The following is a 24,001-nucleotide window of genomic DNA, read 5'->3' on the forward strand; positions in this document are numbered from 1 at the left end:
AATCGGTGTAAGCGTTCTCATCTTTAAATAAATTCTCTCTTGATCCCACATCCCTCTCCAGCTATCTCTCTTTTATTCTACTCCCCTTGAGAGTAAAATTCCTCTGAGTTGTTTATCGCCCTGCCACCCTTGCTTTCCTCCCGTTCTCTCTTGAACCCACTCCGGTCAGGCTCTTGTCCCCACCAGTCCTCTGAATTAATTCCCTCTTCAAAAGGTCTCTAATGACTTCCAGGTTATCAAATCAATGGTGGTTTCTCAGCTTTCCTCTTACCCTGTCTAGGAGCAGCTCTGGTCCAGGTGCACTCCCTCTTCCCCATGGCTTCATGCCTTCCTCCTGCCCCACTGACTGCTCCTTCTCCACCTCCTTTGGCAGCTTCTCATTTACTTCCCAAAGTGGCCATCAGATGTTTCCTCTCTACATTCACTCTCTGGGACCCCATCCTGTTCTGTGGCTATCAATAACACCTATATGCCAAAGACTCCCAACTTATATGTCCAGCTCTGGCCTTCCCCCAAGAGCCCCAGACTCTAGTATCCAACAGCCTGTCAAACCTTGGATGTCTACTAGATATCTCAAATCATCATGTCCCAATTTAAACTTGCAATTTCCCCAGCTCCCTAACTCCTTCCTCACCTCGGTTAAGCAAAAAAACAAAACCTGCAGTGCTATTCATCTGCCTGGTCCATTAAAAATTATGGTTTTCCTTCCTTTATCTTCTGTGTCATACATCAGATTCTGCAAATTCCACCTTCAGAATCTGTTCCACGCCTGGCTTCCATGGTTGTCCCTGACACTTGTCTCATGCCTGGACATCTTAACAGTCTCCTGATAGAGCTCCCTGCTTCTACCCTTACCCAGTCCAGAGTCTTCTCCATGAAGCAGCCAAAGTGGTATTTTTACTTTTATTTTTCTTAAAAGATGTATTTATTATTTTATTCATTTATTTTTGGCTGCATCGGGTCTTAGTTGCGGCACACAGGATCTTCATTGAGGCATTCAGGGTCTTTAGTTGCAGTGCACGGGCTTCTCTCTAGTTGTGGTGCGCAGGCTCCAGGGCATGTGGGCTCTGTAGTTTGTGGCACACAGGCTCTCTAGCTGAGGCGCGCGAGCTCAGTAGTTGTGGCACACGGGCCTAGTTGCTCCGCGGCATGTGGGATCCCAGTTCCCTGACCAGGGATCAAACCCGCGTCCCCTACATTGTAAGGTGGATTCTTTACCACTGGACCACCAGGGAAGTCCCCAAAGTGGTATTTTTAAAGCAGAAATCACACCACATCACCCTCAGCTTTTAGCATTCCAGTGGGCTGGCATTGTGCTTAAAACTAAAGTCTTTCAGACATACATGACACTGATAAACTGGGTCCACCCCCCCACCACTCTCCTCCTCGCTCACTCCACTCTAGCCACTCTGGCCTCCACTAATCCTCCAACACAGCAAATGTATTCCTGCCTCAGGGCCTTTGCACTTGTGACTCCTTCTGCTTGAAACACCTTCTCCCAGATATCTAAACAACAGCCTGTCTCATTGTGTTCAGGTCTCTGCTCAGATGTTGCCTCCTCCTTCCTTGATTGTCCTATCTAAAACAGCAGCCCCCTGACACCTCACCTGCATAATGCACTAGTCCCTTATCCTGCTTTATTTTTCCCTATAGCGCTTACCACCATTTGACATTATATTAAGTGTTTGTTTCTTCATTGCCCTCTGTCCCCATTAGAAAGTCAGTCCTATGAGAGCAGGGGCTTGTCTGTCTTGTTCACCATCTCTCCAGTGCCTGCACACAGTGGATATGAATGAACAGATGAAGGAAGGACTGAGAGAGTGAAACAGCAAATGAGCAAAGGAAGAAGTGGCAGCCTGGGGCTCCGGGCAGTGCTCCAACAGAGAGGGCCCTGGGATCCCATTCCTTGGGCCCCTCCCTGCATGGCTCAGACCTAGATGGTGCCACTAAGAGCTCCCTGCACAGGCAGCCCCTGGGTAGAAACAGGCCTTGGGCTAGGACACAGTGCCCCCTGGTGGTCAGGACACCTGCAGCTCCAGGGCCAGTTCCCTAGATGTTTCCAAAGACTTTCTCTTCCACAGTCTGGTTGGAACTTCACAAAAATAGCCATGAAACAAAAAGGTTTAGATTTGTAATAAAAAAAAGTATGCCAAAACAACAAGAATCTACTGTATAAAACAGGAAACTACATTCAATATCTTGTAATAACCTATAATGGAAAATAATTTGAAAAAGAATGTATACATGTATACATGTAACTGAATCACTTTGCTGTACATCTGAAACATTGTAAATCAGCTATACTTCAATTTAAAAATGAATATAAATGGGCTTCCCTGGTGGCGCAGTGGTTAAGAATCCGCCTGCCAATGCAGGGGACACAGGTTCGAGCCCTGGTCCGCGAAGATCCCACATGCCGCGGAGCAACTAAGCCCGTGCACCACAACTACTGAGCCTGCGCTCTAGAGCCCTAGAGCCACAACTACTGAGCCGTGTGCCACAACTACTGAAGCCTACGTGCCTAGAGCCCGTGCTCCGCTACAAGAGAAGTCACCGCAATGAGAAGCCCGCGTACCGCAACGAAGAGTAGCCCCTGCTCGCTGCAACTAGAGAAAGCCTGCGTGTGCAGCAACGAAGACCCAACGCAGCCAAAAATAAAATAAATAAATAAATTTATTAAAAAGAAGAAAAAGACTGCATCATTGTGAAGTGACAGTGGAGTGTCACTCTCATAAATGGGATGTACCAAGGGTGTGAGCAGCTGAGGTGGAGTTGAGGTCAAGGGGCCAGGAGGCTGGATCTTTGGGGGCACGATCCTTGTGTGCGTGGTGGCCCAGCGTTGGTGACAGGAACAGCAATAAGGGGAGGACAGTAAGGCAGGCACTAAAGTCTTCAAGAGACTTCTTATTTCCCTCTGGAATGAGGACTCCTTGAGAACAGGACTGTGGCTGTAATGAACATGGCTGTGACCTCAGTGCCTGGCACAGAGTAGGCACCTGATCAAACTCGAATGAATGTATGCTTGGTATGTAATTTGATCTTTATCCTTGACAGTTGAGGAATACTGAGGCCAGGGGTTCCACAGAAGTGTCTGCGCATTTTTGAGTCTCAGTGGGGAGTGTTTTGGGTGTGCGCACCTTTGAACTCCCTTCCACCCTCCCGTCTCCCCCCCCCCACACACTCCTCCCCAGCCCAGGCTTTCTGGTCCCTCAAAATCAGCCTCCACACTGCTTCCCTGGCTGACTATGTCCCTCTACTGAGGATGAGACCAAGCTCATTGTAGGATGGTGAGGCCTCTCATGTGCGGTCAACTCTCCCTCAGCCCCTTGGAGCCCTCCAGGTCCATGGTCTTCCCTTGCTCTCTGCACCCACCGTGCCCACCTTCATCCTGGAAAGCTCCAGGGCTCACTGCCAGCCTGGTGAAGCCCTGCCTGCCCTTCACACTCAATTCAGGGGGCACCTCTCCCATCAGCAAGCCTTATTTCTCCCTCTGCCCTACTGTCGGAGTTATTTCTGCTGAACAGGACCATGTGGAGCCGTAATTATCTGCATCTCACCCTCCTGCTCCAGGAGACTTGAGCCTACTGATGGCAGAAGTCAGGTCCAGGTCACGTGTGTCCCTGGAACCCAGCACAGGGCATTGGTGTTTGCTGCAATGCCTGTGTTTGAGGGTCTGTGTGGACCCGGGCAAGCCACTGCAAGGAGCCGTAGGGAGGAGGTATGGACTGTGGGTCACAAGGTGGGACGGAGAGGAGAACTAAAAGGCTTTATTACCAGCAAATCTGTACACTATACACTGGGGGCCGGCAGGGCACCTGAGGGGTCCTCCCCAGGCTGTCTGCCTTGTCCCTCCAGGCTAGAGTGAGTGTGGGGGTGTGTCTGCAGATGTCCATTGTTCCCCCGCCCTCTTGTCCCAGGGAGAGCGCCTTCCTCTCCTCCGGCCACCACGATACTCGGTCAGGGCCTGTCGCAGGGAGCCGGGCCCTTCCTGCGCTCGCGGCTCAGCAGCGTCACCAGCTTGGCCTTGAAGCCCAAGTGGGCGCCGGCGCGGGCGGAGCCCCCGGCCTCGTCGCCGTTGTCGGCCAGCTCCAGCTCCAGCAGTCGCCGGTACTGGGCCTCCAGGCTGCTGTCGTGGGCCGCGCCGGGCCAGCCCAGGTCCTGGCTGTTGTGGTAGATGGGGCTGGCCAGGGGGCTGCGGCCGCCCGGGCCCTCCTGCTCCGGACAGCCGGCGTCGGGCGCGGGGCCGGCGTCCAGCACGCACAGGTTCTCGTACAGGTGCTCGGCGGCGTCCGGAGGCCGGCTGGCCCGCTTGCACACCGACGCGTAGAGCGCGGGCGCCGGCTCGTCCGGGGCTACGGGGCCCAGCAGAGCGGGCAGGCTCTGGGGCCCGGGCTCGGCCGCGCGCGCCCTCCGGGAGCCGGGCGCCTCGGGCCCCAGGGGCACCTCCCGCAGCTCCCCCGGAGGCTCCAGCGAGGGCAGGGAGGTGGCCCGCGGCAGGGGGCAGGGCTGGGGCCCCGCCGGCTCCGGGAGCCGCTCCCGCTGGCGGGCGATGGCGGCGGCTACGGCCCCGCATAGGTCGCGGGAGCGGGGGCTGATGAAGGCGAAGAGGCCCTCGCCCGAGTCACAGCGGCGGCCGGCTTCAAAGGAGAACACGCCCTGGGCACGGGCGGCACGGGGAGTCAGCAGCTGAGGGGCCGCCCGCCAACCGCTACCCTCCCCTGCGGGACCAGTGGGGCGGCCGCCCAGCACCTCACCTTGTCGGAGCCGAACTTGCGCAGGAAGCGGTAGGGCCAGGTGTAGAGCGCCTGGGGGCTGGCGGGCTCGTTCAGCTGGATGGAGTTCTGGCCCAGCAGCAGGAGGTAGGGCCCCTTCAGCTGGCAGCGGGCGGCTGCCTCCGTCCTCTGTACCACCACTGGAAACTCGCCCACTGCAGGCACGGCGCCGTGAGGGCCACAAGCACAGCCCCCGGGGGTCCCGGAAAGATCCCAGCCCTGTTTGTGCTAGGGCTGAGGCTGCCCCTGTACCTCCCCGACTCACCTTCCTGCCAGGAGGAGTAGATGGAGTTCTCCTCCATCTGGACCAGGCCTCTCTTGGGAGCCTCTGCCTCCCCTGATCCTTGGGAGCTCTCCCCTGTGCCCTGGGGAATGGGACAAGGTCAGAGGTTAGTGTCCCACCCACTCCTCTTCCCACATCCTTTCTCTGGGGTTCGTGACAAGCGAGGGCACCCAGAGACCTGAGTGCCAGTCCCAGTTCTGCCCCTGACACACTGCAAGACCCTGGACACCCCTCTGAGCCTATTTCCCCACTGGCTCCCCCTTGAGGGTGCTGAGTGCTGTAAAGCAGAGGGCACAAACGAGGCTGTCCTCCATTGCCCTTGAGGTTGGCCACCGACTGGGCCGGCCTGTGTGTGTCCCTGACAGCTTGGAGCAGTAAAGGGGTGGGAGCTTCAAGGGTGGGACCCACGAGTGAATGGCCACTTGTTCCTCCCATCTCTGGCCTCTTTCCCCATCTCCCACCATGTCCTTTGGGCTCTGACCCTGAGCATCTCCATCATGACCACCTTGGCCCATGATACCATGGCCAGGGTCAAATGCAATGGCTTTCCACTGGTCTCCTTGCTCCTGTTTATTTCCTTTTTTTAGTTATAAGAACTGTGGTAAAATACACAACATAAAATTTACCATTTTAACCATTTTAAAGTATATGATTCAGAACTTTTTCGTCACTCCAAATGGAAGCCCCGTACCCATTAACTGCCACTTCCCATTCCCCCCCTCTCCCCATTCCCTGGCAACCCCTAAGCTGCTTTCTGTCACTATGGATTTGTCTATTCTGTATTTCACATTAATGGAATCATACAACGTGTGGCCTTTAGTGTCCAGCTTCTCTGACTTAGCATGTTTTCAAGGTCCATCCATGTTGTAGCATGTATCAGTGCTTCGTTCCTTTTTATGGCCAAGTAATGTTCTGTTGTATGGATAGACTGCATTTGGTTTATCCATTCATCAGTTGATGGACATTTGCGTTGTTTGCATCTTTGGGCTATTGTGAACAATGCTGCTCTAAAGATTCTCTTACAAGTTTTGTTTTAACACCTGTTTCAGTTCTCTTGGGTATACGCCTAGGAGGAGAATTGCTGGGTCATATGTTAACTCTATGTTTAGTTTTTGAGGAACCGCCACTCATTTCCTTTTGGTCCATCACAGACCCTGTAAAGCTTTAAAACTCTCAGCTTCTGTGTCCAACTCCCCAAAGGCTTCTCCTCCCACTCAGAATAAAATCCCAGACTCCACATGTGGCCCAACGCAGTTTCAGCTGGCTCCCACCGAACTCTCCACTGTTGCCTCCTCCTGGGCCCCCTCTCACTCCTTACCTTCCAGCCACACTGACCTTTCTGCTGCTTGAACATCAAGCTTTTCCCTGCCTCAGGGCCCTTGCCCATGCTGTTCCATTAGTTCAGGGGACTCCTCAGACCTGTGTTTAGGACACTCTTTCCTCAGATCTTTGCCTGGTGGGTTATTTGTCCTCGAGGATTCAGGCGCACTCTCCTCTCCTGAGAAGCCTTCCTGGACCATCCTGTCTAACATCTCCCTACTCACTCCTGGTCCCACCCAGCCTCTTGTTTTCTCCATAGCATGCATGGCCATCTGAGATTTGTTCTGTGGGCTTCTGGGCTGTTTCCCAGGCTTCTAGGTGCTTGGCAGGTGCTTGCTGAGTGATAAGATGTGAATGAGCATGGAGATGAACAAGGTGTGAGTGAACTGGTCTCCCTGGCTGGCCCCTGAATGCCTTACCCACCCACCCTGTGCTCACCGGGAAGGCCAGCTGGCAAATGGGGCCCATCCAAGACTGGCGGTGCTGTGCGGCCAGCAGGTGGCTTCTCTCCGTGGTGGTGAGCAGGAAGGCACCAGTGTCCCGCGGGCAGCTCTCGCCGTCAGCCGGCAGCACGGACACGCAGTCAGCCAGGCGGATGACCCGCCGCTCTCCTCGCCGGCCAGGCCCCACAGACCTGTCACCTGCTGGCCCCAGGCCACCATCCCGGACCTCCCAGCTCTCTAGCCGTGCCACGCCTGATGGGCCTCCTGCATACAGTAGACCCCATACCTTCCGCCAGGACTTCTGCAGGAGATGAAGATGGGGGAGATGACCCTCGGGTGGCAGTTCTCCCTGCAGCTCAGCCTAGCACAAGCCACTTAGCAAACACTCCTGGCCACCCAGGCTGGCCTCTGCCTCGCAGCTCTTCAGGCCACAGAGGATGCCTTGCCAGAGCCAGCCCGGCAGCAGGAAGCGTCTGTGCTTGGAGTCAGTCAGCCCTAGCTTCAAATCCACCCCACGCTTTCCTAACTGTGACCCTCCCCCCCATAAGCCCTAGGATCCTCGTCTCTCAAAAGGTTATAAGAACACGGGGTTGGCGCTTCTACTGGGCAATGTCTGTAAAGTATCTAGTGGCCGGAGCAGACCACCTGACACTACTGCTTTGTTGGTGCACCCACCCCCTGTAAAGAAAAGGTCAACTGGGCCACGGGACAAGGGCTGGGGCGGGAGGGAGGCCTCAGTCTCATGATGGCAAGGAAGGAAACATGCAAATAGCGTCGAGCAAAGGAAACAGACGGTTTATCTGCCTGGGCAGCAGCTGCAGCTGAGCTGTGGGTGTGCAGGGCCTGCTACCCCAGGACAGGGCTGGGAGGAGCTGAGCCCTCTTCTGCAGGATGGAGCTCCACTTCTGGGGGCTCCTCCAGCTCAGCCTCCAGCCCTCTCGAGGGGCCACAGTGCCACTAGTAGATGGGATGGAAAACTGTTGGATTAACCAGCCTCTCAGCTCTGCCCTGCCCCAAGGGTTCTTGGCTCCCCACTCTTGGCTTCCCATCTGTAAATGAGGCAGGGTCTCGAAAAGGCCCACTCAGCCCAACCCGCTCAGGCTGAGAATGGGGCTCTGTTCCACCTCCCCACACCTGGGTTGGATTCCCCACCTGGACTCCTACCCCCATTCTCCCAGGTTCTGGTGGGCTGTCCAAGGCTGCGGCAGAGGCCCACCACCTGTCCTAGGCAGCTGCCTGGCAGCCAGGGTCCCCACCTTGCCAAACTTGATGTGCTGCTGGTAGAGGATGCCGTCCTTGATGGGTGTCTCCAGAGGCTCCATGGCCATGGCCGCCGCTCCGAGGGCCTGAGGAGACTGGTGACAGGCCAGAGGGGAACTCCTCACACTTCCCCTTCTGGCCACTTCCCCCTCCCTCTGTCCAGAGAGGCAGCTGCAGGGTTGGGGGAGGGGAGCCCTGTCTTCGGAAAAGGGGGTAGGATGGGGGTGAAGGGCATCACATATTTCTTCCTTGGGGTTCCAGCTGGCCCAAGGTACCCACTAGTGCCAGGCAGCGGCCTTGGACCACCTGAGGGCAGATGACCCGTGCCTGCCCGGGTCAGCTGGGTGTGAGCCTCTGACCACAGGCTGGCTCCCGAATCAGGAGCTCCGACCCCTCCCCCATCCTGGGGCAGTTGTGTACCCTGGGGCCTGCCATTCCCACAGCCTGGTCCCTGCCCCAGGACCTTTCTCTAGCCAGACTGGCAAATTCCTTGCTTTCCCGCTTGGAGTCCTGGTTGGTCTGCTTGTCTTTATTCTGGAAATAGTTCTAATATTCACTTGCTCCTCTCCATCTTCACAGCCCCTATCCCTTGCCAGCTTTGGCATCTCCCCTTTGAACCACGTCCCCACCTGGGCCCACCGGGCCCTCTCTGCTAACCCCAAACCAACCTGTCTCTCCCCTCCCTAAACGCTTCCTGGCTCCCAGTGCCCTGAGGTCTAGCTTGGACTCCTTGGCCCAGCACTCAAGGTGCTGGGTATTCTGGCCTCCACCTCCCCCAGCCTGGCCCCTTCAGGGCACCTCTCACCGTGCTGCTCAGGGCTCTGGGCCTTCTTCCTCTGGGAGGCCTCCCCAGACCACCCCACGCTGTCTGAGAGCACAAAGGCCCCAGCCCTCATGGCACGGCCCCAGCCACGTGAGTGTGGGTGGCACGCCCCCAGCGGGTTCCCTGGAGAGCTCACAGGCTTTCTAAGCTTTGCTTCTTGCTGGAGTCCTGTTTCGGTCTTGTCTTCCTGGAGGCCAGTATGGGAGCTCTGCATATGAATCTGAATCCTGGGGACAGCCTCATTTCAGTTATTCAGTGCCACCTCTGGGAAGGAATGTGTAAACAGGCTAAATACTGTTTGGGGGTCACATATGGGGTGTGTAGCTTCTCGGGCAGGAAATCTTTTCCAAGGGCCTCATTCACCTGGCTTTGTGCCCACTATGGCCCCAGCAGCCCTGAGCTCTGGCAGCCTCAGACACCATGTCCTTTGCATTCTCATTGCCATTTCAGCGATGAGGAAATCAAGGCTCAGAAACATTAAGTAACTTGCCCTAGGCCACACACCAAGCAACAAACATGGCTTGAGCAACTGCTGTCCTGCTGGGATAAGCATGTGGCCTTGCACGTGAAGTGCCTGGACAGAGGAGCTGTCACCAGTGCTTTTTCTGTCTACCCCTTGCAAGATGTTGAAATCCTGGCCCATTTGCCAGCAGTCCCGTGACCGCCGCCCACATTTATTTATGGCTGATCTGTCTGTCCCACTCACCTGTGAACTTCTCAGAGGGCATCTGCCTGGCTCATTTGTGTCCTGAGCCCAGCAGATACCTGGGCACAGAGCTGGGTCAGTGGGTGCTTGTGGCGTGAGTGGCAGTCCTGTGGCATCTGCTGCCCCCTTGGCAAACAGAGCACAGGGTTCCCTACTGGGAGCCTGTGTGGGCAAGGGGCCTGAGGCAGGAAGTCTCCTCCTAAAGGGCCTTAGGAGAAGCCCCAGGACCTTTACACAGTGACAGGAAGAGGGAGGCTGGGGCAGGGCTGGAGATTGTAACAGCCAACCAGAAAGACCAGCAGACCCAACCAACCATTTCCCCTTGGTCCATCAGTGTGGTCCTTCTCTGAGTCATAAATCCAGGTAGACTAGAGGAAATACCCTAAGCCCCCAGAGGGGAACCCGGGTGGGCAGCTCCTTCCACAACTGAGTACCAGCAGGTGTGGCAGTAGTGGTGGGAGATGCCAAGGCCCTACCTGAGAGGGGCTCTGGAGGTCAGAGGGTGAGGCCTGCCCAGGAAGTGCGGGGCAGACGAGGCAAAACACAGAAACTGAGACCAAAAAGGCTGGTGTTTTAATGGCAGCTGGGGTAAAGAGGAGCAAAAATAGTAATTCTGGGGGGCACAGGGAGCAGGCAGCCAGGTCCAGCCTGGCCCAACCCAGGCCAGCTGGGCCGAGGATGCTGGCTTCTTGCCCACGGGGCAGGGGTGTGTGGGAGGTGGCTGGAGCTCCAGGGACGGAGGCCCCTTGGAGAGAAAGAGGGATGACAGCCAGCTCAGAAGTCCATGGAGCTGTGGGCCAGGTAGTCCTTGCGGCCGATGTTGCTAACCTGCTTCGTCTGCATAGCCTCGAGTTTGGGGCAGTCGGTGATCCGATGGCCCAGGCCCCCACAGAAGGCACAGCCACGCTCTCCTGGGGGAATGGGGTAGCGGTGGATGGGGGAGGAGGGTCAGCATGGTGATGGGGCCAGGCTCTGTGCCCCAGACTCTGGGCCCAGGCTCTGTGCCCCAGACTCTGGGCCCCCATCAGACCCCCAGACCGCTGAGGGGCAGAACGGACTTGTTCCGTGGTGTTCCCGTCACACCCCCACTGGACTAGTGTCTCCCACCCCGTGTCACCTCCAATGTCCAGCATGGACTCGTCCCCACAGTGCAGTACTTGCAGCACGGGTGGAACCTTCTGCTTGGCCTCCAGCAGCAGGGCTTTGAGATCCATCAGCACTGACTCGTCTGTGGGGGAAGCGGGGAACCATCAGGTCCAGCCCTGGGCCCTGTAGCCAGGACCTGGCTGGTCATAGGTGGAGGACCCAGGGGACAGCCAAAGGTGGCCCTGGTGGCAGACTCACCACAGGCCTTGTTGATGAAGGTGGTGGCAATGCCTGTGTTTCCTGAGCGCCCAGTGCGGCCGATACGGTGCACTGCAGAGAGAGGGAACAGAGCATCTGACCCACTGCCCAGGCGCTGGGGCGTAGGCCGCAACCCCAGCCCCCCAAACAGCCCACCATAGTTCTCAATCTCCTCAGGCATGTCATAATTGATGACGTGCTGGATAGCAGGGAAGTCCAAGCCCTTGGAGGCTACGTCTGTGGCCACTAGGACATCCTTCTTGCCCTCCCGGAATGCCTCGATGGCCTTGGTCCGTTCCTCTTGGTCTGGGAAGGGTCAGGCAGGAGCTATTAGAGCGACAGCAGGAGTCTGGGGAGTAGTGGCAGGCCGGCCAGGTAGGGGAAGGGATAAGATGAGGGGCTGCTATGGCAGCGGGGTCCATGCCTATGCACGTGCCACCCTAACCTTTGCCCCCATGGATGGCCACAGCCTCGACCCCCTTGAGGAGCAGGTACTCATGGATGGCGTCCACATCTGCTTTCTTCTCCGCAAAGATGAGCACCTGTCCAGGAAAGCCAACTCCAGTCACAGGGGCTGACTCCTGGGTGCCCCCGCAACCTTCCGCCAGCATGCAGCCCCTGGGCTAGCCTGGCTGGCAGCACTCACGGGCGGCGGTGTCTTCTGCAGGCACTCAAGCAGGTACACCATCTTGGCTTCCTCCTTCACATATTCCACTTCCTGCCACCACAGGATCAGGTTAGGTGGTCCTGAGAACAGGCTCACCAGCCATGGCCCTGCCACAGAGGATGGGTCCCCAGTCCCGGCTAGGAGGTGACCAGAGAGCCTCTTGCCAAGGGCTGGGTACCATGAGAAGGCTTCCTGCTAAGGGCCGTGGCTGTGAATGAAACCCCTAGTGCCCATAAGGTGGCCCTCCACCCGGCTCCGATCAGCTAAGGGAGCCTCACCAGATCCAGCCCTCACAGGTGAGACCGCCCATCAGGAGTGCTTGCCCACCTGGATGACATCCAGGCTGGCAGCCCCAGCACGCCCCACATTGATCGTGACAGGCTTTACCAGGGCACTCTTGGCAAAGTTCTGAATCTTCTTAGGCATGGTGGCACTAAAGAGTAGGGTCTGTCGCTGGCCCTGAGGAAGAAGAGGGCTGGGGCTGAGGGCACGTGGGGGCTGGGGAGCCTGAGGGGCTGGGACAGGGGGTGGGCAGCACAGGGCCTTAGGGCCCTCCAGAGTTGAATGTGGTGTGTAGGGGGAAGGTGGCAGGAGTGTCCCAGCCAAGTGGGGAAGGGCACCTTGAAGTAGGAGAAGATGGTACGGATGTCACCCTCGAAACCCATGTCGATCATGCGGTCAGCCTCGTCAAGGGCCAGGTAACGACAGATATCCAGGCTGACCATCTTCTTCTGCAGCAGATCCATGAGGCGCCCAGGGGTGGCCACCATCATGTGCACACCACTGGGGACCAAGGAGGGACACTGACGGCAGGGCCACCTGCTAAGCCCTACCTAAAGGCCGGCACTCCACCTTGTTCTGCCCTCCGGCCTCTTTCCTATCTCTCCTCACCTGACCCTCCTTGTCACTGCCACCACCTTGCTCTATGGACAGCACAAGCCTCTCCTGGAGAGTGCTGCAACCTTCTCGACCACGACTCTGTTCCACTGCTCTACCCCAGCCATGTGGTCACCTCGGCCCCACACACCCTTCCCCCAGGTCACTCCTCTTGCCCCCAGGAGGACAGTCCTGAATCTTCAGATAGGTCTCAGCCTGTGCTCCCACAGCTCCCTTTGTAGGCCTCAAAGGCTCACTTTCGTGGTACAATGAACTCATCTTTTCCATGTCTGCATCCTCCCTGACTAGCAATGCCTATGAAACAGGAACTGGGTTTGGCCTGTCTGTAACCCTGGACATCTAGTGAAGTCTGTTGGGAACTGCACTGTGTGGAAAGGGCACAGGGCCAGCCATGCCCCAGAGCCTCAGCCTCCTCGATGGGTCACACTGAACAACCCTGACCTTCCTGGACACCCCGGGGCCCCCACCTCTGTGCCTTCTGCCTGGAATGCCCCGATTCCTTGACCTCCCAGATGCCCCCATTCCATCTGCTGTGTTCCCACAGTACCTCACCACATCCCTCTGTCCCACCCCAACCAACCTCCCCATTAGACTGGGGGCTCATTGAGGGCTGGGCCCACGGGAGGCCTCCGCAAGGATCTGTCGAGTGGCTAAAGCAAAGCGTCCTTTAGCTTGTCTAGGGGCTTTGGGGAAGTTTGGGCGGGGGTGCCTATACTCACTGTCGGATGGTCTCCATCTGCTCTTTGACGGACATGCCCCCGATGCAGAGAGCACAGCGCAGGAGTGGCGAGCTGTCCTCCTGCAGCAGGCGGCAGTAATACTCCAGGATGCCGTGGGTCTGCCGGGCCAGCTCCCGCTGCAGGTACAGGGGCAGTGGCTGGCACCAGAAGGTGGCCCCATCTGTGCCCTGCCCTCCAGGCCAACCTATCTTACCGAGGGGCAGATAATGAGTCCATAGGGCCCTTCACGCTTAGAGAAAGGTAACCTCTTCTCTTGCTCCAGGCAGAACATGATGACAGGCAAAGTGAACACCAGTGTCTTGCCTGAACCCGTGAAGGCTATGCCTATCATGTCACGGCCGGACAGACTGGTGAGAGAAGAGAGGCCTGAGGGTCAGGTTCAGCGGAATACAGGGACTGCTTCTCATCTAGCAACCACTCCTCCCCAGGGCCGCCATGTTCACACTCACATGGTGGGAATTCCCTGGATCTGAATGGGTGTTGGGTGGTGGATGCCCTTCTTCTTCAGGCCTCTCAGGATGGCTACAGAAAACAACACTGGCATCATCCTTGTGTCTCATAGGTACTTCAACAGGCCCCCAAAGCCTATAAAATTGGCACTATGTCCTTCAGGTTACAAATGATGAAACTAAAACCCAGTAAAAAAAAGAAAGAAAAACAAACACACAGACTTGTCCAAGGCCTCTAGGTTAAGCAGAGACAGGATTCACACCCAGGTCTGTTTAAGGCCGTCATCACTTGCCTACCAAAGCTCCCTAATGGCAGAAGTTGGTAAATATGAACAGTTGCAACAACTGAAAAAGGAGCATAAAGACATATCCCTCCTTCTCAAATCCCTCATCCCCACTGACTAGACCCAATGCTTCAGCTGCTGGGCTTGGTGGGGGCTAGGCTGCAACCTCACAGATGTTTCCCTATCAAAATGTGGTGTTGCTCCCAGCTCCCAGGCACCTGCAGGAAATTTCATTTCCTTGAAGCTCTTGATGGGCGGCGGGATACCATCTCCTTCCACCAAGATGTGGTACTTCTTCCGTACACGCTCATGCCGCTCTTCAGACATGCTCAGGACGTAACGGGGTGGTGTCCAACTGTGGGTGGGTGGCAAGAGTCAAGAGAGCCCCTGGGCACAGCTGGCTTTGGGGTGTTCCCGCCAGTCTCCACCACATATCGTCTGAAGTAAGAGTGACTGACTTTCCAGACCGGAAAGACATACCTAGTTTTGATTGGATCGTCATACGTGATTCCCTTAGCCATCTCCTTCACTGACATCAAGGCTGAGGAAACAGATGTGACTCAGGGCTGGCTTCTGCTTCCCAGAGGCCAGGCCCTTTGAAATATAACATGCCTAGGACTGAGGGAGGAGGCTCAGTCCCCCTCCTCTCTGCCCTAGCTACAGCCATACCTCGACCCTCAGCCACACTCTCCAGGATCTTCTCCTCTTCCTTCAGCTGCTTCTCTTTGGCAGACTCCTTGCGGGCTGACCAAACAAGCAGAAGGTGTCAGAGAGAAACCGAAGCAGTGCACCAAGCTGAGCCTCCCGCCTGCTGCCCAGCCCACCTTCAGCCTTCTCTTTGAGGTGCTGGTGCTGATCCAAGAGGCTGACGTTGGACTGAGGGCCCAACGGGATGTCGTCCTCATCTCCCCGGGGCTCGCTGCCGCTGTCCTGCTGCTCCTCTTCCGCAGCTCCCTTGCGCCTTCGCTGCAGCAGCTTCTGGAGCTGAGGTTCCACCAGCGCCCCTCAGAGCCGAGCCCAACGCACAGTGGGGCATCGGGCCCAGGCGCCTGCGTCAGGATCCTGGCTTTTGGGAGAGGGTCCTTGTGCCCCGAGGCGCACAGCTGCCCCACCCCTCAGATCAGGTCGCCAGTTCCTCGTTTGCCTGGGGACCACGCTCCCGTGTACTGACACCTCACTCCTTAGACCGGGGGCCACTCCCCATCCCACCGCCAAACCCCCATCTCCTGCCCTCATTCCTCCCTCGACCCGGGGCCCTCACCAGCAGTTGCCGGCGCTGTCGCAACGGCACGTACGGCACGTAGTCCTCGTCGTCCTCATCCTCTGCCTCGGAGCGGCTTCCTGTGGCAGTCGCCTCGTCGGTGCGAGCCCGCTGCATATACACACGAGTCAGACCCAGACCCCCGCCCCCCCCCTTCACGATCTCTCGCCACCCGCGCAGACCCCCGCCGCGTTCCCACCTTCCGCTCGGGTTCCGATTCCTCCATCCTTTGCTGCACGCATGCGCACCACGATAAAACCCCGCCTCACCTATGATGAGATCCAATCAGATGTGAAGGGGCGGACGTCGGCGCCTAGCAACGACCTCTAAGTGCCGGATCGCGCAGAGGGACAAACTTTCTCCTGTGCCCCTGTCTTGCGGCGTGGCGTCTCCGCCCCCTGTGGGCGGCTACGCAGCTGTTGCCAGGGCTGAGGGCGAAAGCGTCAGGCAAGGCATTGTGGGACGCTGGAGGATTTGGAGCACGCGCTGAAGGCGCAAACCGAGTCGGGTTGAGTCGTGGGGACCGCTGATCCCGAAGACGGCGGTGTGCTGGGTCCCCAGCCTCGCCCAGGGCGTGACGTCACCCGGCACGCCCCCGCCGGCGGACACTGCGCCCTCTCGTGGCCGGGGAGCTGTGGGACCCAGCCAGCTGGGATCCCGCCCCGCTCTCTATCCCGCCCCCATTAACCGGCGCGGGCCAAGGAGGGCAGGGCGGGGCTTGCAGAAAAAGTGACTCAACACACGCTGCCGCTGACTGGTGTTCTCATCTGTCTGAGACACCTATGTTCAGAGTGGTGAGGGATAAAATAATGACGACGGTGGGTTTTAACTGAGGGCCTGTATATGTGTGTAAACGATTATTAATGTAAATGCTGTAATAGAGCTCAGAGAGTGACTGGGGAACCAGAGGCTTCGAGGAGACCTGGATCTGAAGTAACAGGGAAGTGTGGAATCTCAGAGCTGGGAGTGCAAGAAAGGGAGAGGCTTCCTGATAGAGGGTCTAGCAGGAGTGAAGTTCTGGCCATGTGCAAGTTCCCAGGGAACAAAGTGATCACGTGGCCCGTGTGGGGTTGGGTAGTCAGAGCTAAGGCTTTAAGGCAGACCCAGAGCATGCAGGGCCGAGACTGTCAGGGTGATTTCAACTTCACTGGGAACTTTTAAAGAGGAGTGATGGGTCAGTGCTGTTTTCTTTCTTCCTATGTTAAATATGAGTATGTGCTGGGCACTGTGCGTAGTGTCGAAGCAGGTAAAAGATGAACAAGACACAGACCTGGCTTGTGAGGACCTTTCAGATTAGGTGAGGAGACAAACACAGATAACTGGTCTTGAGATTAAGAAATCTCCTCTAAGACACAAAAGGTACCACTTTTGGAATTAGCATAAATCCAGGGCAAACTTGATTTTCACAGTAAAAGTGGCTTCTCAGTTGACAGAAAGGGATGTGAAAGTTAAGGTGGAATTCATGAACAAAGTGTTAACTGGGAAGAGGGAAACAAGTGAGCAAAAGTCAGAAGCCCCGAGGGTGCCAGGCCTAGCTGGAGACTGAGGTCATCAGGTGTGGAGAGAGTGTACCAGAGGCAGGGGCCGGGCTTAGAGGACCCTCAATGCCATTCTCAAAAGTCTTTCTCTGTAGGTAAAGCGGCTGCTTGATCAGACCTGCAACATTGAAATGATGAAGCAGAATTTTAGATAGTTGTGACAATTCAATTGTAGGGCAGGAGCCTAGTGTAAGAGCTGAAGGGAGAGAGGAGCACAGGTAATAAATATACAGAAAAAAGTTTCACAGAAGTGTCCACACTTCCTTGGGGATTGGCCAAGGGACCAGGAATTGTAAGCCTATGGTCAATGCTGTTTCACCTCTTTGGAAGAGGAAGCTTGTACTGCCAACCCAGTGTGTGTGTGTGGGGGGATGTTCAACCTGGGAGGAAGGAGGGAGTGGTTTCCGATCCTGCTCCCAACACTCCACAAAGGGCTCTTAGTGACTGTGTGGCCACTACCACTGTCGCTCCGCACATTGAGCTCAAGCTAAGAGCTGGTTATGGTAGGAAAATGACATTGGAGGTGAGGATTTGGGACAAAAGTGTGTGTGAGGCATTTCTAGCGAACTATTATATTAAAATCTGAATTCACAAACCAGATCTATGGTGGGGAGGGGGGGATGAGATAGTTCATTACTCTCCTAACTCTCAAGTACTTAGGCTACACGTCCATTCCCGTTGTAAAGTCAAGTCCAATTTATAAAAACTCCATTTACCATCAACTTCCCCTGACAACTCCAATCGTCCAGGCTATAGATGCACAGTTCAAAGGCCTCAAGCCTTCCCCTGATACCTTCTCACATCAGCTGCACAGAGATCAAGTCGCACCCCTCCAACTCACCCATCTTGGAGGGAGGGAAACTGAGACAGTGTGGGGAAGGGGTTGCTCAGGGTTTCCATACCAGAGTCCTCCCAACGGGAGGGAATGGCACAGATGCTGCTGGCATACAGGCCTACGCTCTAATCCTAGTTGGCCAAACTGAACTCAGTAGAGTCACCTTCTTGTCTGAGCTTTAATTTCCGCATCTGTAAAATGGAATAACAGTCCCACTTAGCATTGCTTCGAGAATTATGCAGAAACGATGCCAACCTGTTGACAGGTAGCACATGCTCAAGAAGGTTAATGACTAAGAAGGACTCCAATGCTTCTGAGTACATCCTTCACCCTCACTCCCCACCCAGACAAGGGAACCACCAACATACCAACTCTGTGTCCAAATGTTGCTTTATCTTTCGGCAGGAAAGATCTTCACAGTATCAAAAAGAATTGAAAAAACAAGTAAAACAAAAACAAAAAACCAAACACAAAGAAAGCAGTGTTGGGCCAGCAGTACCATCAGCCCCCAAGCCCAAAGGCCAGCCCAGCCCCTGGGCTCTGAGTGTGGAGGCTGCGTAGCACCAGGAAGCGGTTCTGCGGAGGTCCTGAGGGGCCCCAGCACACACGGCATCTATTCAGCTTTTGGTTGGTCCGGGATGGCAGGGAGGGTCTTGGGCAGGTGGGTGGCGATGTGAAGGAAAAAGGTGTAGACCTTCAGCTGGCGGTCAGGGTCTCAGGACACCCTGAAGAAGCTTGATCTGGCAGGGGCTGAGAAAACAGAAGAGCATGGCCACATGGTGAGCAATGGCCCCCACCCTAGCCTCCCCATGCTGGCTCTGAGTCTCCACAGGTGCCCATGGAGGCAGGAACAGCTGCCTACTATTTTTGTCCCCTGGGCTGAAAACATTGAACAGACTTTCTCGATCACCTCCAGCAGGGGATGAAGGTTAAGTCACAATCGGGGGGACAGAGCCCCGGCCCCAGTGAACATCATCCTAAATCTCAAGGAATGTGGACAACACTCGAGCCCACAACGCTCTGCTGTAGGCTAGAGTGGAATAAGAGCCCAACCTCTGGCATTGCGCTCCTGTTGACAGTGAAGAGGCCACCTATGCACTCAAACTCCTGCCTCAGGCTCTAGGTACATGGCCTGGGCTGGGTCCCGAGTCTGTGCCAGCACTGCTTTCTTACGCACCTGGGGCTCACAATCACGCTATGAGGAGGGTGGAGGAGGTCAGAGGAGAGCATTCACTGGAGGGGAGCATCCCCTGTCTTGAGAAAGAGATCAGCCAAGAGGGAGTGGGAGAAGATTATGGCTGGATGAGGTTTCCTAGATGACAGGGGCATTGGGCTGTGGGAGGAGGTGTGACCCGTTTTCTCTCATGAAGGGCAACAGATGAAGATGCCTGGAGTCCTTGTAGCTCCTGGTTCTTGTGGAGGTGGTGAAGAAAGGCAGGAGGGCAACCCAGCCCTAGCAGAAGCTCCTGGGGGCATGGATGTATCAATCTGGCAAAGGATCAGGATGCCCAGGCCCACAGAGCAGAGGGGATGAGGTGAGTCTGAGGACAGTCCTGACTCTGGGGTAGTACAAAGGTGCCACAGGGAGCCCAGCCCTGAAGGCTGCCCCTGGGAAGCTGAGGTCAGTGTCAAGGGTGGGGGGATCCTGACCCAAAAGGGGACTCGGGGACTCAGCCCAGGGTCCAGGAAGTCTGTTTCCCTGGCACTGGAAAGAGGAGGAAGAGGACAGGTGAGGACATCCTCCTGGGGGGTCCCTGAGCTCGGCCCACTTGCCCCAGCTTCCTGTTGCCTTGAAGGCAGCTGTGTGGTTGCCAGCCAGAACAGGCCTGACCCCAGGGACGCATCTTAGGGTGAACCATGGCACTGCACAGCCATTAAGCCCCAAGTCCAGGACCAAGGCCTGCCAGCCAGCCATCTCTTTTGCCCTTGGTTCCCAGCCCACCACTGCCTTCTCAGTTTTCAGCCTGGAACATCATCTGATATGTCAATATTTCAGACAAAAGGACCCTTGCAGGTGACAGAGAGGAGGCCAGAGCCCAGCTGTGGGCCAGGCTCTTCTTCCAGGAGGCAGTTTCACTACCAATTTCCTCATGGAATCTGTCCTGTTTGGGGAAGAGGGCCCACCTATTCCTCTATGCCTAAATGACCTCCAAGGCCTTGGTCTAGCGTGGCTGCCCTGTCCCTGTTCCCTTGGGGCTGGGTCCTTTTCACATGGCTTCAACTGGGAAGCACCTTGGTAGCCTGCATGAAGAAGCCAGGCCAGGCAAATGAGATTCAACCCTCAGGCTGATAATGTCAGGCGTGGGAGCAGCTCTCTGAGGCCCATGCCCTCCTGGACACTTTGGGAGGCAGCTGGTGAGGGAAGTAGAGGCCTGGCAGTGACACCCCAGGAGATGGCAGGGCTGGAAGGGCCGTTCAGGAACACAAGCAGGAGAGCTCTTAGGAGAAGAGATGTGGCCGGCCGAGCACCTAGACCAACTCTCTGTGCCCCAGAGCATGAAATGGCCTAGCAGGGGCACAAAAGGTGGCACAGCATGGGATGAGGGGGTGCATGCAACACTTGAGGGGGGTCTCTATACCTCACTGAGCTGTGCTGGGAGTGGTTTTCTTGAGGCTGAAGTTGGTCCAGTTCACGGCAACTTTCTGACGCGTTTGCTTTGCAGAATCCAAACAGAACCTGTTAGGTTCGGGAGATGCCAGAGAAGCACAATCAGAGGTTCCCTCCTCTCCCCACTGGACCCTCTTCTAGACCTGTGTATCATGGTCACTAAAGAAACCAGGTCAGCTCTGCACAACCCCTCTGGCTCCCAGGTGTTGGGGTCTAGCAGTATGGGGCTTCCTGGATGAGATGCCCACAGGCCCAGGGGACAGTGTGTAAAGAGAGTGACACTGCCTTAGGATACAGCCTCCCTCCTCACCCTGTATTTTACTCTAGCTATACTGAGATGCCTTCTGTTCCTTCAAGGATGATGTGTTTCTTCTGCCCTCAAACTCTTTTCGTTTTACTTGGCCCACTCATTCCTATTCCTCAGGTTTCAGCCTGGTTACCGCCTTTTTTGGGAGGGCTGCCCTGGCCACCCCACCCTTCAGCTTGGCCATTCCTAGGCCCTAGCCCCATGCCCTTACTCCTCGGCCAGCACTTATCACTGGATTGTATGTTTATGGCTCTCTCTCCCCACCTAGATGGACTGTGTTTGATTTGCCTTTGCCCCCAAAACTCATCCCAGGCAGAGCAGAGGAAGTGCAGGTGAATAAAACTGGAGAAAGCCCTTGTTCTTGGGGCCTGACATGCCTCCTGCTCCCTGTCCCTTGCACCTTCCCAGATGACCTGTCCTGCCAAATCATCCTGGCTACCTGTGTCCCAGCAGATAGGCTGGTGGGAGAGGGCCTGGAGGGGCTGGACAAGCTCTCCCTCCAAGGGCACATGGCTAAGGGTGAGGCCTTTCTGAGAGGCTTGAGTGTGTGTGTGTGTGGGGGGGGGGGCCCTGGAGTCCACCGTGAGCGGGAGAGCAGGCAGCCTCACACCTACCTCTTGAAATACTCCACCTCCCGGTCAGTCTCATCCATCTCCACCCCATCCATGTCCTTGGGCAGGAACACATCGTCTAGGAAGACACAGCCAGGAGGGCTCAGTGCTCACCACCAGGCGTCTGGGTCATGCTTTTGGGGCAATGCTGCTCACATGTGAGGACTGCCCTCCACCCCATGGCCTGGCTGGGTGGGGGGTCAGCCACTCAGTTCCTGGTGCACTCACCCAAGGAGGAGGCTGACTTCTCCTGCTTGTTGCGGCTCCGGCGGCTGCGGGCCTTGCCCTGTGGCAAGCTCTGTGGCCTTGCTGGGCCTGGGGGCTGCATAGACTCCTGCTCCAGAGGCCGTGCCTTGGCTTCACCTGGCCAGTTTTGCCAGGAGCTGCCCTTCTCCTTGTCAGCTTTGGGGCTGCTAGCCCAGCCTGGTCCTGGTTGGGTTCCCTGGCTCCCTTCTCCAGCCTCGGCACAGCTGTCCACTCTGAGAGGCTCTGGGGCCTTGCTTGGCCGCTTGGGGCTGGGGGTCTGGCCCTTGGCACTGGGAGTCTCAAGGCAGGCTGGGGACTGGGGAGCTGGGCTCACCTTGCTCTTCTTGGCCTGACTACCCTGTCTCTTGCCCTTCCGTGGCTTGCCACCTGAGGCCACAGGCTCAGGCAGCTCCTGCTTGCAACCAGGGACCTCCTTTACACTTAGCTCCTCAGAGCTAGGGTTACCTGGCTTGGGTGTCTTGACCCAGATCACCCGGGACAGGTTGGGCACGGTGTTGAGTCTCCTCACTAGCCCGTTCTCAGGGATGATACCAGGAGGGGGGCCCCTCACCTCTGTCCATGGTGGGTGGAGACTTCGCATTTCTGCCCATGGTGGGGCTGGCTCGCCTGGAGCGTGTAACATATGGTTCTGAGGGGAGCCCAAAGTCAAAGGGGACAGGTCAAGGTTAACGTCAGGCCGTTGCTCTGAGGAGCCATTGAGGTTTGAGGGGGCTAGACTCTGAGGCTCTGGCTCAGCAGCCCCCTCTTTAGTGAAGCCATTGCTGTTCATGCTGAGCTCACACACACTGAAGCTGGCGCGGATGGAGTCCTTGACAGTGTTCTTGATCTCCTGTAGACGGCTGCTCAGAAAGCTGTTGACCCGATCCAGCTCCCGATCGGGCCACTCCAAGAGCCTCTCCCTGGCAGGCCTCAGCTCCCGGCTTCCAGAAACACTACGATTTGCCTGCTTTAGAGCTTCTGCTGCCAACTGGGCCTTCTCCTTTTCCTGCCAATACAAGAGGCAGTTTCCGCAGGGCCTTGGCAGCTGCCAGGCACAATGCGACACCTGACACGTCTGCCTCTGGCCCAGTTTTGCCACTAACTGGCTAGAGGCAGGGCCTGGCAATCCCGGCCTGCTCACCCTGCAGTAATGAGGATGAAATGCAATCAGATAGGTACATGTCCTGGGGATGGAGGCAGTTATACCCACAGAGGGTAGGGTTTTTACATCTTGTTCATCCAGGGCCCCAGTATCAGTTCTAGGGCCTAAAAAGGCTAAGGCAGCTAGGACTCAAAAGGGATAGGATCTGCCTCCTAGGCATAAGCTTAAGCAATTCATTCACTTGCTGAGTCTCAGTGGACTCATCTGCAAAATGGGGACAATAATTCTGGAGCGAAGACCAACGTGGGGGTGCATTAAGGAAGATGGCTGCTACAGAGGCATTCTCTCCAATTCTGCAGGTGGTAGGGGAAAAAAAGCCATGACATCAGGTAGGTCTTTCAAGAAGGAAGATGTGGGGCTGTGAGACTGCCATGGTATATCAGACTGCTCTGGGTGGCTGGGAATGTGTGTGCCCTCCTGATGCCCCATAAGGGAGGCTATTGGAGAGGGCCAAGTTCCCATAGCAAGGCCACTCGGTGCTTAGTTGGCCTCAGGCAATCAAGGCCATGCCTAAAGCATGCCCAGTGGCATACAAGACACAGCCACATGGGGCCCCCACAGCAAGATGTAAAAGCAGCCCCTTTGCCCAGGTGAGGACCAGGAGGCTGAGGAAGCCTGGACCCTGCCACTCAGCATTGACAGAGTCAGATCTGGAGAATGAAAACAAGTCTGTGGGCTCTGAGTCAGCCCACCCCTCTGCCTAACCTCAAGGCACCAGCAGGTTAAGGAGGCCTTTAGAGGGAGATGGGAGACAGTTGTCAAAAGCCAACAGGAACAAGGTGGTAGTGGTGTGCTAGGGGGCCAGATGATTTCACCATTTCACCTATTTCCAGCTGATTTGGGAATGGAGAGGGAGAAACAGGATGAGTAAAGCGAGAAAAGAGGTCTTGCGACCACCTCAATGTCAACTTAAAGAGGGTGACCCTGTGCCCCAGTGGGCATACATTTATTTATTCTCTCATCTTTTTAAAATACTAGCTCCACAGCTGACTAGGACCACAACTGTGGGACCTTGGACAAATCACTTACTCTCCCTGAAGCTTAAAATCTCCATTTGTAAATTTGGGAGAAAAACTGCCAACCTATATACGTCAGAGGGTCACTATGAGGACACCTGAGTGGGTGTGTGCCCCTTTCCCTGGGCACTAATAAGGCTTTGCCTTGGCAATGTGGTACTCAGGTGAGGAAGAGAAACAGTCTAGAGCAGCTGTGTGCTGTGGAGTTCAATGCTACAGAGCTCTGAGGCCATGGGGATGGACAAAGAACTGGAAGGCCCTTCACTCTGCTCCTCCTCTGCACTAGAACAGCTTTGCTTTTATTTGTTAGGAATTGAGGTTCCATGGAAGATTTCAATTGCAGAAAAGAGTTTTGCTCTCTACAAAAGACTGAAAACTACTAGTGTAGAGGGAGTGACGGGGAATCATGTATAATTTGGTAGTGAGAGA

At 56.1% G+C, this 24,001-nt stretch overlaps 3 protein-coding genes across 19 annotated transcripts in view; all 3 read right to left on the reverse strand.

The window, feature by feature from the left end:
- Positions 1-3,709: 3,709 nt before the first annotated feature.
- DOK3 (docking protein 3) lies at positions 3,710-9,351 on the reverse strand. Of its 2 annotated transcripts, none has more exons than XM_059919679.1 (6): positions 9,038-9,351; positions 8,075-8,173; positions 6,814-7,119; positions 5,038-5,137; positions 4,755-4,927; positions 3,710-4,656 (listed from the first exon to the last, which is right to left on the reverse strand). In XM_059919679.1, exons 1-6 carry the CDS (start codon positions 9,113-9,115, stop codon positions 3,958-3,960), a joined length of 1,455 nt encoding a protein of 484 aa, XP_059775662.1. In that variant the 5' UTR covers positions 9,116-9,351; the 3' UTR covers positions 3,710-3,957. The 2 variants fall into 2 exon arrangements, with proteins under 2 accessions (XP_059775662.1, XP_059775663.1); XM_059919680.1 differs by having other exon boundaries at positions 8,884-9,126.
- An 807-nt stretch (positions 9,352-10,158) lies between these two features.
- Positions 10,159-15,530, reverse strand: DDX41 (DEAD-box helicase 41). 2 transcript variants are annotated; one of them, XM_059917837.1, is made up of 17 exons: positions 15,449-15,530; positions 15,250-15,360; positions 14,813-14,972; positions 14,658-14,732; positions 14,469-14,529; positions 14,207-14,343; positions 13,705-13,777; positions 13,449-13,602; positions 13,235-13,371; positions 12,239-12,401; positions 12,006-12,077; positions 11,598-11,669; positions 11,397-11,493; positions 11,108-11,257; positions 10,952-11,023; positions 10,725-10,835; positions 10,159-10,518 (listed from the first exon to the last, which is right to left on the reverse strand). In XM_059917837.1, exons 1-17 carry the CDS (start codon positions 15,473-15,475, stop codon positions 10,382-10,384), a joined length of 1,809 nt encoding a protein of 602 aa, XP_059773820.1. In that variant the 5' UTR covers positions 15,476-15,530; the 3' UTR covers positions 10,159-10,381. The 2 variants fall into 2 exon arrangements, with proteins under 2 accessions (XP_059773820.1, XP_059773819.1); XM_059917836.1 differs by having other exon boundaries at positions 11,946-12,077.
- Positions 15,531-17,994: 2,464 nt separating this feature from the next.
- FAM193B (family with sequence similarity 193 member B) overlaps positions 17,995-24,001 on the reverse strand; it is a 31,315-nt gene continuing 25,308 nt past the window's right edge. For all 15 annotated transcript variants that reach the window (XM_059917824.1, XM_059917821.1, XM_059917823.1 and 12 more), the window contains 4 exons: positions 21,377-22,400; positions 21,152-21,227; positions 20,202-20,299; positions 17,995-18,372 (listed from right to left, as the gene is read on the reverse strand). In XM_059917824.1, the coding sequence (XP_059773807.1) occupies positions 20,203-20,299; positions 21,152-21,227; positions 21,377-22,400 (1,197 nt within the window). In that variant the 3' untranslated portion in view covers positions 17,995-18,372; position 20,202. The remainder of the gene's footprint in view (positions 18,373-20,201; positions 20,300-21,151; positions 21,228-21,376; positions 22,401-24,001) is intronic.

This window comes from Balaenoptera ricei, chromosome 3, assembly GCF_028023285.1.
Source record: "Balaenoptera ricei isolate mBalRic1 chromosome 3, mBalRic1.hap2, whole genome shotgun sequence".
In the NCBI taxonomy this organism is placed as follows: Eukaryota; Metazoa; Chordata; class Mammalia; order Artiodactyla; family Balaenopteridae; genus Balaenoptera; species Balaenoptera ricei.